Source organism: Mycteria americana, chromosome 9, assembly GCF_035582795.1.
Source record: "Mycteria americana isolate JAX WOST 10 ecotype Jacksonville Zoo and Gardens chromosome 9, USCA_MyAme_1.0, whole genome shotgun sequence".
Taxonomy (NCBI): domain Eukaryota; kingdom Metazoa; phylum Chordata; class Aves; order Ciconiiformes; family Ciconiidae; genus Mycteria; species Mycteria americana.
Window position 1 is genome coordinate 2057626 of NC_134373.1, and position 17011 is coordinate 2074636.

The window sequence follows — 17011 nt, forward strand, 5'->3', positions numbered from 1 at the left end:
GTGCTCACGCAAAACAGAGAGGCAACTCTCCTCTTGGCGTTGCTTCCCCGAAGGAGCAGATATTCCAGCTATGGTATCCATACATCAGCAGAGCACACCTCACACCTAACAGCAGGCATATAAGCTCACAAAAGTGGTTTCAGAGATGCTAATGCTACGTGGCATCAGCCTTTAGGACTCCGTCGCTTTGACCAGGCTGGGCACCCCTTGTATTAGGCTACTATTAGAGATCTGCAAGAGGAAAACTACGCAGCAGCTCCCATTGCCCAGTTCAGTTTCGATGTAATGGTACCCAGATGCATTTGTATCAACAAGCCTTGGAGCCCTGCTCCAAGGACAGCCCCCGATATATCCCAGCCACTTCAAATCCCCGGAAAGGCACAGATACCAGTTTCTGACACCTCACGGCTAATTTCATAGGAAAGCTGGATTTCCCTGTGGAAGGGGCTACACGGGAGGGGAGCAGGAACCAGCAACTGAAGGACTGGTCTCTTTGTAACTATCTGAGCCCCAAAGCATTTCATCTGCTTCCCTAACAGCTTGTCTACAATAACATTTTCTTTGAAGACTGCTCACTGAAAGAAGATAATTGCTTTAGAGCAGCCAGAACTATTAATTTTGAATACTCAAGTGCATAAGCCCCCTTTGAAATTCAGAAAATAAAACATCACCCTACTCGTGACTGGCTAGCAGAACGCACGCTGCAGCGTGCGGCCGTCTAAAGTGCTGCAACCCACTGGGGATCTAAAATATGGATATATGTCAATCGGTCACCCTAAGGGGAACACAGACTAGCTTCTCCTGGGGAAGGAGCCTTCCGCTTCTTGAGGACCTGGCTGTGGATCCATGCCTTGGCAGATGCAAGCCCTCTGCTCCTCTCTAGATTGCACAGACACCCTGCCAGCTATCCTCCTCCCTGCACCACCATGCATTCCCGAACAGCCCCTGTGGCTGAGATCCCCTCTCGTGCCAGGACAGCAGCAGTCTCCCTCTCACTCCCGTCCCCAGGAATCAGTGCCAGCACCCAGCCTTCCCCCCTGAGGCCACCTGCGCTCTTCTCAACAATGCACTCGAGAGGCAGCAAATTGGACGCAACTTAAACCAGTCTATAAAACGGGGCAATCCCCCCAGGTCCCAGTGGTGCAAGACAAGCATCCAGGTTTCTGGAGGCATCCACGCCTGCCAGAAACAAAAACATCCATGCCAGACCCATACTAGGATTTGTCCTTCCAGCTTGTCTGATAAGGGTCCCAGAGACCAGGAGGGAAAATTAGAGCAAGGAAGATGTAACCTTGATGGAAGAGGATCAGATCAAGCAACACTTAAGCAAACTAGACATACATTTGTCCATGGGCCCCGATGGGATACACCCGTCGTATCGGTGTATCGATACACCGTGTATCGGGAGGGAGCTGGCAGATGTCATTGCAAGGCCACTTGATAATCACTGATCGACCATGGTGACTGGGAGAAGTGCCTGAGGACTGGAGAAAAGTAAATGTCACTCCTATCTTCAAGAAGGGCTAGAAGGACAACCTAGGGAACTACAGGCCAGTCAGCCTCACCTCGATCCCTGGAAACGTGATGAAGCAGCTAATCCTGGAAACCATTTCCAAGCACATAAGGGCAAGAAAGTCATCAGGAGTAGGCAGCACTGCTTCACCAAAAGGAAGTCATGCTTGACCAGCATGATAAGCTTCTACGATGAAGTGACTGGCCTGGTAGATGAGGAGAGAGCAGTGGATATTCTCTACCTGGACTTCAGTAAGGCTTTTGACACTGTCTCCCATAAGACATGCTAGGGGCTGACCATCTAGAAAGCAGCTTTGCAGAAAAAGACTTGGGGTCCTGGTGAACACCAAGTTGAATGCGAGCCAGCAACGTACCATTGTGGCAGAGACGGCTAACGGTATCCTGGGCAGCGTTAGACAACGTATTGCCAGCAGGACAGTGGGTACCAACTGAAACGCAGGAGATTCCCACTGAATATTGGGAAACATTTTTTCACTGTAAGGGTGTCTGAGCACTGGAACAGGTTGCCCAGGGAGGTTGTGGAGTCTCCCTCCTTGGAGATAGTCAAAAGCCATCTGGACACAGTTGTGGGCAACTGGCTGTAGATGACTCTGCTTGAGCAGGGAGATTGGACCAGATGAACTCTGAAGGTCCCTTCCAATCTCAACCGTTCTGTGAGCATACAGTCCCCAGCAACAGCATACCACTGAGATGGAAAAAGTAGAACCAGATCTGCCGTATCTTGAATGGGGTCCTTAAGAAAACATGCACTAGCTCTTCAACCTTCATGCATTCAATTTGCCAATCCACCAGCCAATAAATAGACACCTTGTTATGCCACCGATAAAAAGACAAACTGTTCAAAAGCATAAGTGACACTCCACGCCTGGAGGTGAAGTCAACCAGGACATCCGAATTTTCTTCAACATCTGATTTACCATGTTTTCAATGGTTGTGCTAAATCATTAATAGAGGTTAGTGCTGAATTCATCTGAGGAATGCTGAGCTGAGTCAGTGCTTTTCTCCCACTTCAGTTTATCCTTGCAAATCAGCTTGAATTGAATGGCTCCCTTATTCTGCACCCAAAAATAAAACATATGTAGAGGCTCATTCTGGGACTGTGTTGAGCAGGTGCTGATTTGTGGAATCAAGTACATTCAAGTTGATGGGATGCATTCAGCCCTTTGCAGGCAAAACACTCCATGAGAACCAAAGGTTTCCAAGCAAGAGGAAAGATTTCATACCGGGAATTAACTTCAGCCTCTGGAATTCACTTAGTGAGTCACATAGCTCTCTCCCATCCCCACTGGTGCCAAGCAAAGAATAATTCCCTCTTCAAGGGGCTCCCAAAGGGTTTGGCATTACCCACCCACACTTCATGGCTAATGAAGAGGGCTCTCTCTAGGACAAATCCACTTCAGACTGTGGAAGAACGGTGATGTTCCATCAGCTGTTATGGTGGTCAGATTAACCATACCCTGTATGTAGGGACAGATAAGCTGATCTGGAGAAGTCAGCCATAGATAGGAAAGGAGAGGAGCTGAGGTGTTAGCCCGGCCCTGCAAAGCCAACTCTGAAATGCAGACAACAGTTTTGACACAACAAAAGCTGACAAGTAGTACTGATACAGGAGAATAAGGTGTAATATGAATTCCCTTAGCTGTGTGCAGTTAATGCAAATTAAGCTACCATCCAGCATTGTCCTACAAAAGGATTCATTGCATTTTAGGCTTGCTTTCAAAATTGCTGATGCACAGGCTCTGCCCTCCATTTACACATCTCTCCCTGTCCCAGACACAACTGCAACACCCCAAAAGGGGGACATTACAACAACTTCCCTGATGACGACTTTACAATCCCTCCAAGGGCTGTGGCCCACTTGGGAAACAACTTCTCATTTGTGCAGCTGGAAGAGTTATCCCACCGTAAGGGAGGCAAGGCTGCAGAGAAGGGGTGCCAAGCACCCTCAGACAAACGTCACATTGGCCATAAGGGCAGGAGGAAAGCCTGGGAGCAAGGATAGAAGGTCTCCCCTACTTACTTTGGGGATGGAGACCTTGTTTGCAAGAAGCTGAGCATTTTAAAACACTGTGGTAACTTTCCCTTAAACCCAGATAAATTACATATGTGACGGCAGGTCTGATCTGGAAACAGAGTTTCACTGTAAAGTGCTAGAGCTGACACTGGACAGATAATCATCGACAAAACTATCACCAGTCTCAGCAAAGCACTGGTAGCCCTTGACATCCCTCAACAGCCAGCAGATCAGTTTGAAACAGAAACAACCTCCTCCTCTGCGTTCCAGCACAAAGCTTCGTTGCAGCAGGCTGCGGGCAGACGGCGAGGCAGGCTGCCTGGTTATCCACTGCAGTTTGAACCTGGAAGAGCCACCAGCAGCTTGCAGGCTCCACGGACAACAGCTAAGAGCCGGTACGGACCCATTCGTTCACGCACACACGGGCGCCTGCTTCTGTACAAGTTGCTCGGAAGACGACTAAGCCCAGATCCTGGTGGCCCCTTTCCCACAGGAATAAAAACATTAAAATTAACACAAGGACTTGTAAGAGAAAGGCATGCCAGATTTGTCCCAGAAATGAATGTGGTTACATGGATCATCTTACATCAGCATCATTTTGAAACCCTGCTAGGGAGCAGCTGGAGCTGCTTCAGTTGTGTTCAGAGCACACTGCGGACTAGCTCTGGTCGTTATGAGTTGCCAGCCTTTAAACGGCTCCAGTAAGGTCTTGTTGCCATTGCTCCTTGATTGAAGTCCTGACTCAGCACGGGGCAACCCACCAGCAGATCCCAGTCTTTCAGTGTCTGTCATGGGCAAGGAGCCTTTGGGGGAAAAAAAAAAGCCTTAATATCCCCCACGAGAAAATCCAGAGGAATATCTGCTGTGAAATCACTCCCTGAGAGGGTGATATTATGAAATAAGTGATCATAAGCCAAAAATTACTGCATGGAAATTATTGATTACACAAATATCCTGACATTCTCCAACAGTATATGTATAGACACAGTTATACCAGAGCTACTCCACATACTTCTCTCTTTGAAGAAAAGCTCCGTTGTTTTCATAGTTGCTTCACTTCTCTCTTACAAGTTTTGATCTTTTGTGCGACTATCAGAGCAGAAGTCTGCAGCAGGACAAAGACAAAGATCTGGCTTCAAAGGCTTGTAAGAACAGGAAACAGCCCAGCACCGGGGCAGATTCGGGTTGCTGATAGGCAAGCAATCCTGCAAACTCTGTTTTGTTTGCAATGCCAGTCTGACTCACACTTCTGTAAGCACAGCTCATTTTTCACTCCCCTAAAAAAAAGAAAAAAAAACCCAACCAAAACCACAAAAAACCCAAACCAAAAAAAAAACCCCAACCAATACCCAAAACAACCAAGCTTCAAGTGATTTTTCCCACCAGGCAAAAGTTCTTAGGACACAGAAGAAGCTGCCAGGAGCCGGGCAGCATGATGATTGTGGGTCTGCAAGAGAGCTCCTGCACCTGGAAGGATGCGCAGAGGACCATCCCCCAAACAGATGGAGCACAACTCCAATGCGGTCATTGCGAGGCCAGCGTGGTCTGGCCTGCAGGCGATTTAGCAAGGAAAGAATTGCAACAGAGTCTACTGCTCTCTGCACAGCCCCATGGAAACACAGCCATGGGAAGGGAAAGCTTTCCAGGAAAACAGGCGCTGCTGGAGGGACAGGACAAGTGGTTTTTCTGCTTCTCCATAACCTCCACATCCTGGCTAGCGCATGTTCTTGAGCACCATCTGCTGGCATTGTCTCCATGAGCTAGCTTCTCACAGACCCAAGCGGCTGTCACCCAAGGTCAGGGGATCTGGGCTGAGGAGAACTCACACCATGAGCAGTAGCCCCGGCACAGCACAGTGTGAGCACAACTCCAGTATTTCACAGGCAAGTCTCCTCCAAAAGCAGCTGATCTGCTTTCCAGTAGAGTTGAGGCTAACACACTGCAGATCCACGGAGAACCAGTCCAGACATCCAGACACTACAGCCCCAGAGCCAGGAGCTAAGGTCTCTGCAGAAGCCCGTGGGTTGGGACAGCCTCGTGGTGCAGAGCATCCGACAGCAGCGACAAAAGCGGAGGGGGCCACAGGGGAATCCTAGCAGATTAAAAAAAATCCCACGTAGACATCCCAAGTCCCTGTGACTTTGCCTCACCTTGTTCCCCAGGCTCTGTATGACACCGGTTTCATTAATTTGAAAAATCAACCCATCATTAATTTGAAAAAGGAAGAGTAGCAGGATATAGCTTGCTGCTTTGGAAGGCACGAGTCTGTTCCCTCCATCCTCCCCGCAGCCTCTCTCCATGTAACGCCCACGCTGCTCTCGGAGGACAGGCTCGTACCAAGCTTCTGCAAGGAAGCCCCGCTGCCTGCCTCGCTGCTGGGCGGTCGCAGGAGCGGAGGATGTCCCTGTGATGCAGCCTGGCAGCAGAGCGGAGTTACCATCCGTCCGCTCTTCTGCACAACAGCCAGAGCGAAGCCACAACCAGGCACTTCCCTGTTACAGGCAAAGCCGCTGCTGCTTTCCGTGGAATACAGCTGCGTTTATCTTTATTTTCTTTGAGTAACACTCAGAATTCGGCACGCGGTGCGGATAGAGAGCCCTCTGCGTGATTACATACGGGCCTCCGAAGCCCACAGAAACGCTGGGCAATCTCTTCTCTGTAATTAACCAAAACAACCTGGGAGAACACCAAAACATAAGCGTATTCCCTTTGGGAACAAGCACCCCGTGTTTCAGGAACACCACACCTTCAAGACATTGCAATGAAAGAAAAAGTCAGGCAGCCCAACACACCTTCAAAACATTACAATTAAAGAGAAGTCAGGCAGCCTGAAGGAGGAAGGGGGGGGACATGCTTCCTTTCCTGGTTATCTTGAATATTTTAATTGTGATCCTACTGAGATAATTCAGAACTCCTAATTAGGATATTTCAGGACTGCAATTTGCACAATGTTTTTTTTCCCCCGATGACTCTCTGAAGGTGCCTGGTTGATTGCTGCCCGTTGTGTTCAGCATTCCCCACAGCCACCATGCTTACCCCCAGCCTCTCCCTTTTATACACCCAGGTAAGGTTGTTGTCGGAAGAGGAGAAGAGACCTACAGCCTGCAAGATTACCACCTCGAGGGCTGCTTATGAACCAGCCAAACATCACCGGCTCTCCAGGGGACTGTTCAACCAGCAAGGCTTCTGCTGCCATGGGGGAGCAACATGAGGACAGAGCATTGATAGCCATCTCCTCCCCACGTTAACTGCCAGTGCGGCCAAAGAGAGGGGAATTGCTATTGGGACTTGGAAGCTTTAACTGACTTTGCAGCCGTCATATCAGAGAGGCTCGTCAGGGGCTTGTCCTTGCCTTCTGAGCAGCGTGGTCCTTGCACCATGAGGTTACAGATCAGGGGCTTCTTTCCATCAGCCTTTGGGGGACATCCTGTGCCTGCCCCACATGTCCTGAGACTCCATTCCTCTTCATAGCTTTTATTTTCCTGGAAATACACCTTTGCGGGGTACAGTCTGCTGTGCCTGTTCCTTGTGATCTGCATGTAGTGCCAAGCACAGCTAAGATCAAGGCGGCTAAATGCAGCTCTGACTTCCTCAGCCATAACCATCCTCACCTCCATCCTTTGGAAGGCAGAGAAGGTCCCCTCCATCCTCGTCACCTCACACACTTCTTTGCTGACAAAAAGCACAGGCATCCGCTGAGGCCTGAAGCAGCACCCCTGGACTCGGGAACAGATATACAACCCTGGCCCACGGCACGCTGCTCCAGCAGCTCCATTGTAGGCTTCCTTGCTCCCACACAGGTGATGCTCCCCTGGTTTTTGACCCTGTTTCCTCTTCTGGATGGCATGAGGCCGTGCAGGCTAGAGCTAAGCTCCATGTACTATAGCTGGTTGTGCATCTCCCTCCACCTCAGCAATAATTCATAATCCTCAGCTTGTACCTTATGTCACAGGGGTTATGATGAAAAGACAGGCAGCTGCACCATCAGGAGGTTAAGGTCTCAGGAAGAACCACAAAAAATAAAAATCACAGACCCTGTATTTTTTCCTACTATTATTCTAATTCCCCAGGCATTTCCTATACATGCATGGCCAACAAGGTTTTGTATTCCAATTCTTGTCAACTCTTGTTATTGACTTGAGGCAAACCCATGTGTGAATGGATGTAACCTAAGTGAAGCTTACTGCTCTCTTGCAGTGATTTCCACAAGATACCTCTGAACTTCCATAAAAAGAATAAATGAGTTTAAAATTGCAGCCATTCAAATGGAAAATACTGCTGAATGACTACTACCTATAACAAAAGTAAAGATGGCAGAATTACAATTACAGAGCAAGAAAACCTGCACCTTTCATCAACTTCTAGAAACATAAGAGAATAACTCTAGAAACACAACCCTGGAAACATACAAAAGTGAAAAATATTGTGATCCAAATGATTACACCAGTTGAATCTGAGCCACATTTGCTGGGTGCTTGTCCTCTCTGCTGATCTGAAGCCATGTGGGAAAACCTTATTCAGCTGTCAATAGCATGAAAAACCTGAGAATAGATCCCGTGAGAAGAGCTCCACTTGCACTCCCTGATTAAACAACGGCCCTGAGCAAACAGACCTGGCCTCGTTGCTAAATGATACATCTTGTTCGTCAAATGGAAAGAGGACACGAGAGAAAACATTGCTTTGAGCTCATTATTTCCAGGCTGTTTCAGCTGTCAAAACACCGTACAATATCCCCGTAACCTGGGAAAAAGGCTAGAGAGTTCAGATCCAAGGTCCAGGTTCCCTACCCATGCAGAGCTGGAGCCCAAGGCATCGGGAGCATCCCATCTCCTGTGCCTCCCTAGCTAGCAGGGATGTACTTGCCTACACACACTGAAGCACTAGCCCTGGAAATGCCTGTTCAATGGGATGCTTGATTTCCTGCCCCTGAGGGTCACAGACATCTCTCAAGGTCTTAGCAGAACCAATTTCTCAACAAGAAAAAAAAAAAAAAAAGAGGAGAAAACCCCAAAAGGATGCTTAAGCAACACCGGATTTTCTACAAATCCACCGAGTAATTTTTAGTTTCTCCTTTAGGATGGCATCACAACAGCCAGTTTCAGTGCCTTGAGTCCTCCATCTCTGTTGGGAACAGGCCTGCAGCAAGGGCAAGATAAGGGCACGTAAAAGTTCTAATGAAACTTGGGCTCCGATAGATGGTTTTTCATGGCTGATTACAGCTGACAGCCTCATGTGGATGGAGCGCTTCTGGTCTCTTCTCTTGTATGGACTTGCAGGCATGGAGAAAAAAGTGGAGTCAGTAGGAAGTCAGTAGGAAGGATTTATTCAAGCATGGTTAAGACAAGCATCACATTTACACTGTGCCTGTTCGTTCAGACTCTTCTAGCTATGAAGTGCTCTGTGGATGGTACTGGTTTTCAGTAGTCAGGGTAGACACAGGTGAGATGAGACCCACAGCCTTTTCAGCTCTGCAGCCTGGTGCTGTTCCTGGAGCAGCTCCCTGCCTCGGATAGGAGCTTCTCCATCCTCCTCTGCAGCTAAGCACCAGCTAAGCACCAGGACGGGCACAAACAAGATGGTATTCAACAGCAACCTGCCTGCCTGCCCCAAAGGACTGCTGCTCCTCCCATCTCCCCACACTCCTGGAACACATCTGGAGCCCCCAGTGGTATGCTCTGCTCCCCCCACACTGCATGACGAACTGCACGTACACCAAACGCAGGTGCAAACAGCAATAATGAGCACGGAGCAAGCAAAGCAGCTACCTCAAGTCTGAAACACAGTCCAGCAAGTATTTGCCAGGCTTGAAAAAAGGTGACTTTCTCCAAGCGGCGAACCAAAATCCAACCAGGGAGAGGAGATGTACTGCACTCACCTTCGTTAGGTCTGCAGGCTGATCATTCTCCCAGGACTTCCAGGCAGCACGAGCTGCCACAGTCCTCCAACAGCACATGGAAGGAGCCTTGTTTTCCCAAGGACTGTATGGGAGAAAGGCAGGAGTGCCGTGGGATGAATGCTGAGCACGTCTCTTCCCGAAGCTGTAAATGTGAATCATTTCTCCATTATCATGGTCTGAGGGAAGTAAACGTGCCCGCCTGGAATTTATGTCCCCAGATCTCTGCACCAGAAAGGCTCTGAGCAATCATCTGCCAGAGCACAAGCTGGGAAAAACAGATTTTAAAGATACAGAAGGGATTGCGTTTGACCGGTTGGTTCTTCCCCAGACCCATCCTCTTCAGGCTGTGACAGCACTGGCAATAAGATTTGGAAAGGGTCAGGGAGAGCTCTAGGGAAGCAGCAATGCAGCAGGATGTTGACTCCAGCCACATGATGGACACAAGACCATAAAAGAAGGGCTCTGGGACAGGAGTGGCAGACATTTACTCTTTCCCACTGGTGAGAAGGGCGGTGGTGGACCATCTGGAGAGGGACGTCTTAAAATTTGTGTTTCTAGCTCAGAAGAAATCAATTCAGGAGGTGTCTATATTTACTCACTGGAAATAGCGTCTGAAATTCACACCCAGATGTTGAGACCCCAGGGCAGCTGACAAGCCTTGTATTAGCTTAGGACTAATGTGCACCATCTGTCAAAGTCAGAGCAAAACAGCAGCTTTCCTCCTTGTGGGTTGTATGGCCTCACCACTGGTCTGGCTGAATTGGTTTGCAGAAGTGAAAAATCATGCTCTTTATGAAAGCAAGCCATGGTCTTGAATCATTAAGTATTTCTGATACCTACAATGAAGAAGCCAATCCATTCTTTGAGAGGCCTTCAAAGGCTTCTTCTCTTACATATGGCTACTTTGAAAGGAAGGAACAGAGGAGCGATCCCACTGAGCAGACACCCAGACACAGAGCAGCACCTACAGACTCCTGACTTCAAGTTCTTGGGAGGAACAGGAGCAGCCGTACCAGGCTTTTCTATGGTGTAGAACAGATCTCCCCACTGAAGCGGAGGACTGGAATTAAAACCTCAAAAACACAGATGAAGATCTTGTGTCCTTAGGGAGCAAGAGGGATGCCTAGAAGGTTTTCAGTCCATAGGACCTACATAGCCATTCCCATGTCCCACCTCAGTCAGTTTTCTACCAAAGCTAACTGAACCCTAGAAATCATCTATCACAGATAGCTCTAAGCAATGTGGGCCCAGAGAGGCAAGTGAGGGGACAAAAAGGTCAGGTAGCAGCAAAAACGATCCTTCTCTCCTGACAAGCATTCCTGCCACAAGAACAGCAGCAAAGCCAAGCCCGTCCCATATGGATCCTGAGATATTCTCCCCCTTCTGAGGGCTCTGGACCCAGGACCTCCTTATCTGTCAGTGTTTCTCTTCTCCCTCCAGGCAGCATCCAGACAAATCCACCCATTAAAAGCAGCTATTTTGGGCTTTATCACCTTGGATTCACAAATGCTTCCAGCCTCCTTGTCTCACAAATCTGTCCTCCCCTGCACTGCTCTGTCCATACTTCAGGATGTCATCCCAAAACGGAAACCAGCTGCAAGACCAAGCTATCTGCATCTCCCTGCCCATCACCGAACCGTAATCACAGTGGGGGGCCGAAAACGTCCTTCAAGCATCAGTCAGTGGGTTCCTAATCTCTGCACTCAGACCTGCACAGCATTTAAAGCAAGGCAGCCTCCAACTGGGCTCTGTGTTCCCTGGCTGAAGCAAGAGCTCCTATTTCTATGCTTGCCCTAGTTTCTGGTCATAATTCAGTGGTGCATTAAGATCAAGGCTGCTCTGACTACCTGTATGGATTTAGAGAGGATTTCTCCAGAGGAAGCTTTTAAAAGTAGCAGTTCACTTGGGTCAGAAGCCAGCTCAATATTAAAAAAAAATTAAATCTCAACCACTAAGTTACTAAACAGCAAAATAAAAAAATCAGAGAAAGTTGTAAAGAGCAACTGAAACACCTCAAGTATTGGTCAAGTTGAAGATGTCCCTGAATCTAGTTGAAGATATCCCTGTTTATCACAGGGGCTTTGGACTAGGTGACCTTTAAAGGTCCCTCCCAACCCAAACTATTCTACGATTCTACGATAAGCACATACCACAATCTGGTTGGAGTTCTCAAAGCAGTTTAAAGCGCTGAAATCAACATGGAGTACTGCATCCCCCGCGAAGTAATTTGAAAAGGAGGAAACAGGAGGGAGGTTCAGGCAACCTGCTGGTAACTTCTCCTGCACAAAGGCATGCAGGTGTGGGATTGTGGAGGACAGGCTGGGTTCACGGGCTCCTCTCGGAGACCATCAAGCTGCTTGAGGGAAGAAGGAAGGAAGATTTCAAATAATGAGAAGCAAGGAATAAAAGGAGGTGGGAAGGGGAAGAAGGAGGAAGAGAAGAGACAACAGATGACTATTTGTTTAGCACAAAGAAACCAAGATGTCAAGAACAACATTAATCAAGCCACCAAGAGAGGAGACAAAATTCTTTAATTGCCTCTACGCCGATGCGAGAAGCCTGGGTAATAAACGAGAGAAATGGGAACCTCTCATTTACAGAGCATAAATTTGACCTACTTGGTATTGCTGAAACCTTCTGGGAGGAATTGGCATGATTGGAATATATAAGAGAAGCCAGGGCTGATACCCTGTTTGGGAAGGGGTGCTCCGCGGTGGTGTTAGCTGTACGGGTCGCGGGTGGTTGGAGGGACGTTGCCTCCAGCGCGTACTCTGCCAGTGCCCAGGGAGAGCGCTGGCTGCTCATGAACTGACGGGAGGGTCATTAAGCTCCTTCTCCACAAAACGCAAAGTAAACTCTTACCAGGAGAGCAGTCCGAGTGATTCATCCTGACATTTCCCAAAGCCTCCCCAGGACTCCAAGTCTTATCTAAAAATTCAGAATTTACCTAAAGTGTGTCTAAGGCTGGCCCCCCTGCAGAGCCGTGCCGACACAGACCTTTGTCTGGGCAGAGAAATATGGAAAGGCAGCTGAGCTCAAAGTCAGCCTTTGCTTCAGTGCAAGCAATCACACTAATCTTTTAATGCACAGACAAAGCAAATGCCAAACTAATGAAATACCAGCTTATGTGTTCAAAGGGGAAAATTTCAGACCAAACATAGTCAAGGGAAAAAAGTTGCAAGAAGTTAACATGTCAAAGTGAGGGTATTTTTCCTAAAAAAAAAAAAAAAAAAAAAAAAAATGGGGGGGTGCTAGACAACCACAAATACCATGATTTAAGGAAGACTGCTGTTTTGAACAGCCTGGGGATGAAAGACCAGTATAAGTGATGTGAGACATGTAATCTTCATGAAGGGAAGGAAAAGTAAGGGGGGATTTGATGCAAATAAGCTATTTAATTCCTAGTTTATATTCATGGGGAAGGGAGGGGGACTCAAGTAATTCAACGTCCAGGCAACTTCACAAGAGCTTAAAGAATCCTTGCAATAGCGATGCTATTTCTGGTATGCCAAGAATAATGCCGAGATTAGTTATTTGTTCTGCATTTAGGAGCAGATGCACAGACATTGCCTTCTGCCTTACCTCCTTGTGGCCGACATCTCTGGAAATAGCCACTGTGCTCTATTTCTTTTGCACCCTCCAAAGAACAGTCACAGGTTTTCTACTTACTTTGGGGCTGTTTGTTTCAAAGAATATGCAATATCTTGGTAGGAACCACACTCACTTTTCAGCACCACAGCCTCACAGTCCCAAATCTGGTACACCACATACAAACACTCCCAGTTCTTGCACCCCAGCAGCCATTTCCAGGAAGTCCACAGAGGAAACCCCCCGACAGTGACAGGTCTGAGGTATGTCTCAAACCTTTTGTAATCCCTTGTGCCAAAACCCCATCTCCCAGCAGTTCCTTGCTATCTCCATCAGAAACTCCTGAAGGTCTCCACCACAAAGGTATCTTCTCTGGCCACAGCAGCTCCCAGTTCAGAACATCTGAGTTTCTTTGAATTTCTTTTCCCCAATCTGTTTCCTGGAGAAAAAACAGCAGATAGGTTCTCCCAACAGTCTCCTATCTTAGTCTTTGTAGTGGCTTAATCATCAGCAAGCCATCTCTTCTGCTAATTTCCCCTCCGCTGTCTCAGAAAAGTCAACAGGCAAGTCTGCTCCAGCTCAATGTTCCCCCAAAACTCCTGTAGCTCTTCAGTGGTCTCTTATCTGCTGATAGAAATGTCTCTCTGCTTCCTCCTTGGCTTATGAAGAAACTAGTAGTGATAGATTTCAGTCTCATGGTTGAATTCTCCAGAGATCTAAAGCACGTCTGCCTCACGTCTCTCATGCTTGGAGCATACCCAAACCCAGTTACCCTCTGTGTAGGAAAGTGCATGTCAATGGTGAGCCCACACCACAGTCCCCCTCTATGGAATCACTTGATAAGGTTCTCATCTACACAGAAGGCTATAGTCACAAGACTGGAAAGACATGCATGTCTTAGAGAAAACAACTTTTCTAGCTAATTTTGACTTGATTTTATAATGGTTTTGAAAGCTATTGGGGTATAAGGAAAAGAGACAGCTTAACCACATACTTTATTTCCTTAGAAAACCAGGCTAAAGGAGGCATTCGAGTCATGTTGAAAACCTTTCCATTCCAAGCAGTACTGTTAAGTGGAAACTAATACCACCAGACAAGTGAAGGAGTCTTTTTTTGAACGAATGCTCAGGGCTGTTCAGACAGGCTCTTGGAAAGCCTATCAGTCTTCAGTTCAATGTTTTATAGACTCTCAGAATCAATCCTGGACACACTGCAGTAGTCAGGATGAAACCAAATTACTAAACATTTAAAGGATGATAATGTTTATTGACAATATATAGATTTTATTAGGATAACATTATTTTTGTAATTTTTTTATTTATAAGTTTGGTTGAGAGCTCATGTTTTGAGCACCAAAGGTCTGGGAAGCATGACACAGAGTCAGGTACCGCATTTCAGTTACTATTATGTTAAAATATTCATGCTAACATTAACCAATTTACATTTGTTCTATGGCTTATCAACAGATCTCAAAGTTCAGTTATCAATAGGGAATCGGCATTTAGAGGGGATATGTCGAGGGAATCTTGTGGAATTAACCTGGTTTATGATGACTAAAACCAAGTTATGATTAAGTTTGCGGATAATGGAAACCATTGGAGAAGGCTAAATAGCAGAGAATTTCAAAGCGTTCAAGCTGCTAGGCAGAGGCATGTTCAAATACAGCCACATAAGGTCATATCTAGGAACTAGAAAAGCAGGCCATTCTCACAAAATGAGACTCTCTTAGCCACCGTAACAAAAGAACAAGCAGGTGTAAATTGAGAGCCAAAACCAAGTTCTCCGTAAAACCCCCTAGCCAAAAAAAGTTTTCAGTCATTTCATGCATAACCTCAGGACAGTCCTTTTTATTCCCGAGGCATAACTGTCTCAAGGAAGCCATGCATCGGACTGGCAAGGTTTGGATAAGAACTCTATGAATTATTGGGAGACCCGGAAAACGTACTGGAGAGTACCGATGTTAAAGGGCATTGCTGATCACAGCACACATTGATGGGAAAAAGACAGAAATATTATACAGGGGATTCTCTCGATACAAAGCAGCAGCAAAAGCCATCAGATGGAAGCTCAACAGAAGAAAATGCAAGCCTAGGAAAAATATGTATTGATGACATCTCAATGGAGATAAGAAAACCCACACCAGAGCAAGTCATCTCAAAGCTATGCTTTATTTTCCATTGCTTGGCATCCACAACATGCTCTAGCGTAACCTCAAGACACAAGTTTGACAACAGCCAGTCGGACTGAGCTGTCCAGGCTATGTAAAAGAAGCGCCTGTGCTGGAAAATGGTAATTACAGATATTCCCAGAACACGGAGTATGAATCAAAGAGAACTTGGACATAAACCCTGAGCTGCACTCCATGCCGCAACAGCCGATTCCCCTGTGTGCAGCTAGCCTTCACCAGATAGAAAAAAAATTTAAGTTTCAGCCACCCTTTAGGGGGGGAAAAACCCACCAAAAAACCGATTCACTGCAGGAAGGATTTCTACATTCATCACAAGCTACCTAGAGTGTAATCTCTCCAGCTTAAAACGTGTCTGTACAGGGACAAGCTCTGCACGGTAAAGCCTTTCCTACAAGCCCAAGGGAGCCGCACGGCTGCAAGGGGGTTACGTTGGTGCAGCTGCCCGCTCCCCTGCTTTCCAGCCTTCCAGCAGAGCCAGGGTGACAGAGCGGGGAAACCCATCACGTTCACGGGACTTCAGCTTGCCATGTGCAATACCGTCTTTTTAACTATCCAACCGATTTCACCGCGACTCTGGTTTGCTTCCTCTGAAGTTTAAGACCAATCCGAGCAAGATAACTCTGGGCCGCAGTTAAATAATCCCACAGCGATCAGAAATCCTTTCATGCTTACATTCAAGTAGGAATAGTATCAGAAAAATGCTGGCCTTAGCTAAAAAAACCCAGCCCAGCCAATATACTAATAGTCAACTGATCAACAGATAGTATCTTCTCTCTAAATAATGCTGATCTGAAGAGAGACTCCAACTTTATAGAAGGACTCTTGCCAGCTGATTTAGAGATGCAGAAGTGAACACAAGCAGAACTAGCTGCAGGAACGAGGCAACTACGTCAGCTCAAAGCATCAACATTTTCAGAAGAAAGCAAAAGCCCTGGATGTCAGAGGAAAAAAAAATTTAAAAAAAACTGATCTAACCCCAATAAATGCACCAAGCTAGTATACTGCAGCAGAGAAGCGTGGGTTAAGGTTTGAGAGTGGTGGTTGAGTCTGGATCTCCCAGGATGCATAGTCCCTGTCTTGCAGATGACTTCTGAAAACCAGGTTGCCACAGGTTCTCAAAAGAATCAACTGCAAAACAGCATCCCCATGAAAACTGAGCCCCAGTCTTCGTAGCTGGGCCACAAGGGTCCCACAGCTGTAATGGAGTAATTGAAGCCATGCTCTGGAGAAGCACCAGGAATGACAAAGGAAAGCTTAAACACACATTCAGCCCCACATGCTGGACTTGGCACAACTGACACGAAGCATGCAGCAGCTAGAATGAAGTGTCCAATCGATAATCGGGATAACCTCCACAGGTAATTTGGGCATATCTGCTATGTCTCTGCAAGACACTGGTTTCCAAAGCTTGCCCATGTTCTCGCGGACTATGCAGCGGGTGCATGAAGAGCATTCCTAAAACGCAGCTAGGTTTAAGGTATGCACTGAGCTGGTCACTCTGGTCTCTTGTTTTGGAAGAGTACCGAAATGCTGCCCAGTCATAGGCTTGTTGCAAAAATATGAACTCAAAGCCTTCCACGTATCAGAAAGTGACGTTAGACATTATTCATCCCCAAATATCCTGTCTTGCATTTAAGCGCTTCCAGCAGGCACAACCACATTGTCCACATCATCCTAGGACAGGGTTTGTCACAAGCAGAGGAAAATTTATTTGCCCATCTCCCGAGAACAGCAGATGCTAGAGCCTGCTTTGAATCACTCACAGCCTCTACACTCACGAGTCACCCTCGCT

General features: G+C 47.1%; 1 protein-coding gene across 15 annotated transcripts in view; it reads right to left on the reverse strand.

The window, feature by feature from the left end:
- Positions 1 to 13805, reverse strand: part of LOC142414397 (uncharacterized) — an 86133-nt gene extending 72328 nt beyond the window's left edge. For 7 of the 15 annotated variants that reach the window (XR_012777064.1, XR_012777062.1, XR_012777054.1 and 4 more), the window contains exon 1: positions 4560 to 4828. Coding sequence is in view for 2 of the 15 variants with exons in the window: in XM_075511564.1 (XP_075367679.1) it covers positions 9423 to 9602 (180 nt within the window). In the remaining 13 variants the exon portion in view is untranslated. Of the gene's footprint in view, positions 1 to 4559; positions 4829 to 5697; positions 5956 to 9422; positions 10039 to 13307 lie in introns of those variants that run through there. The other 8 variants (XR_012777059.1, XR_012777057.1, XM_075511564.1 and 5 more) reach the window with 5 other exon arrangements.
- Positions 13806 to 17011: the final 3206 nt, after the last annotated feature.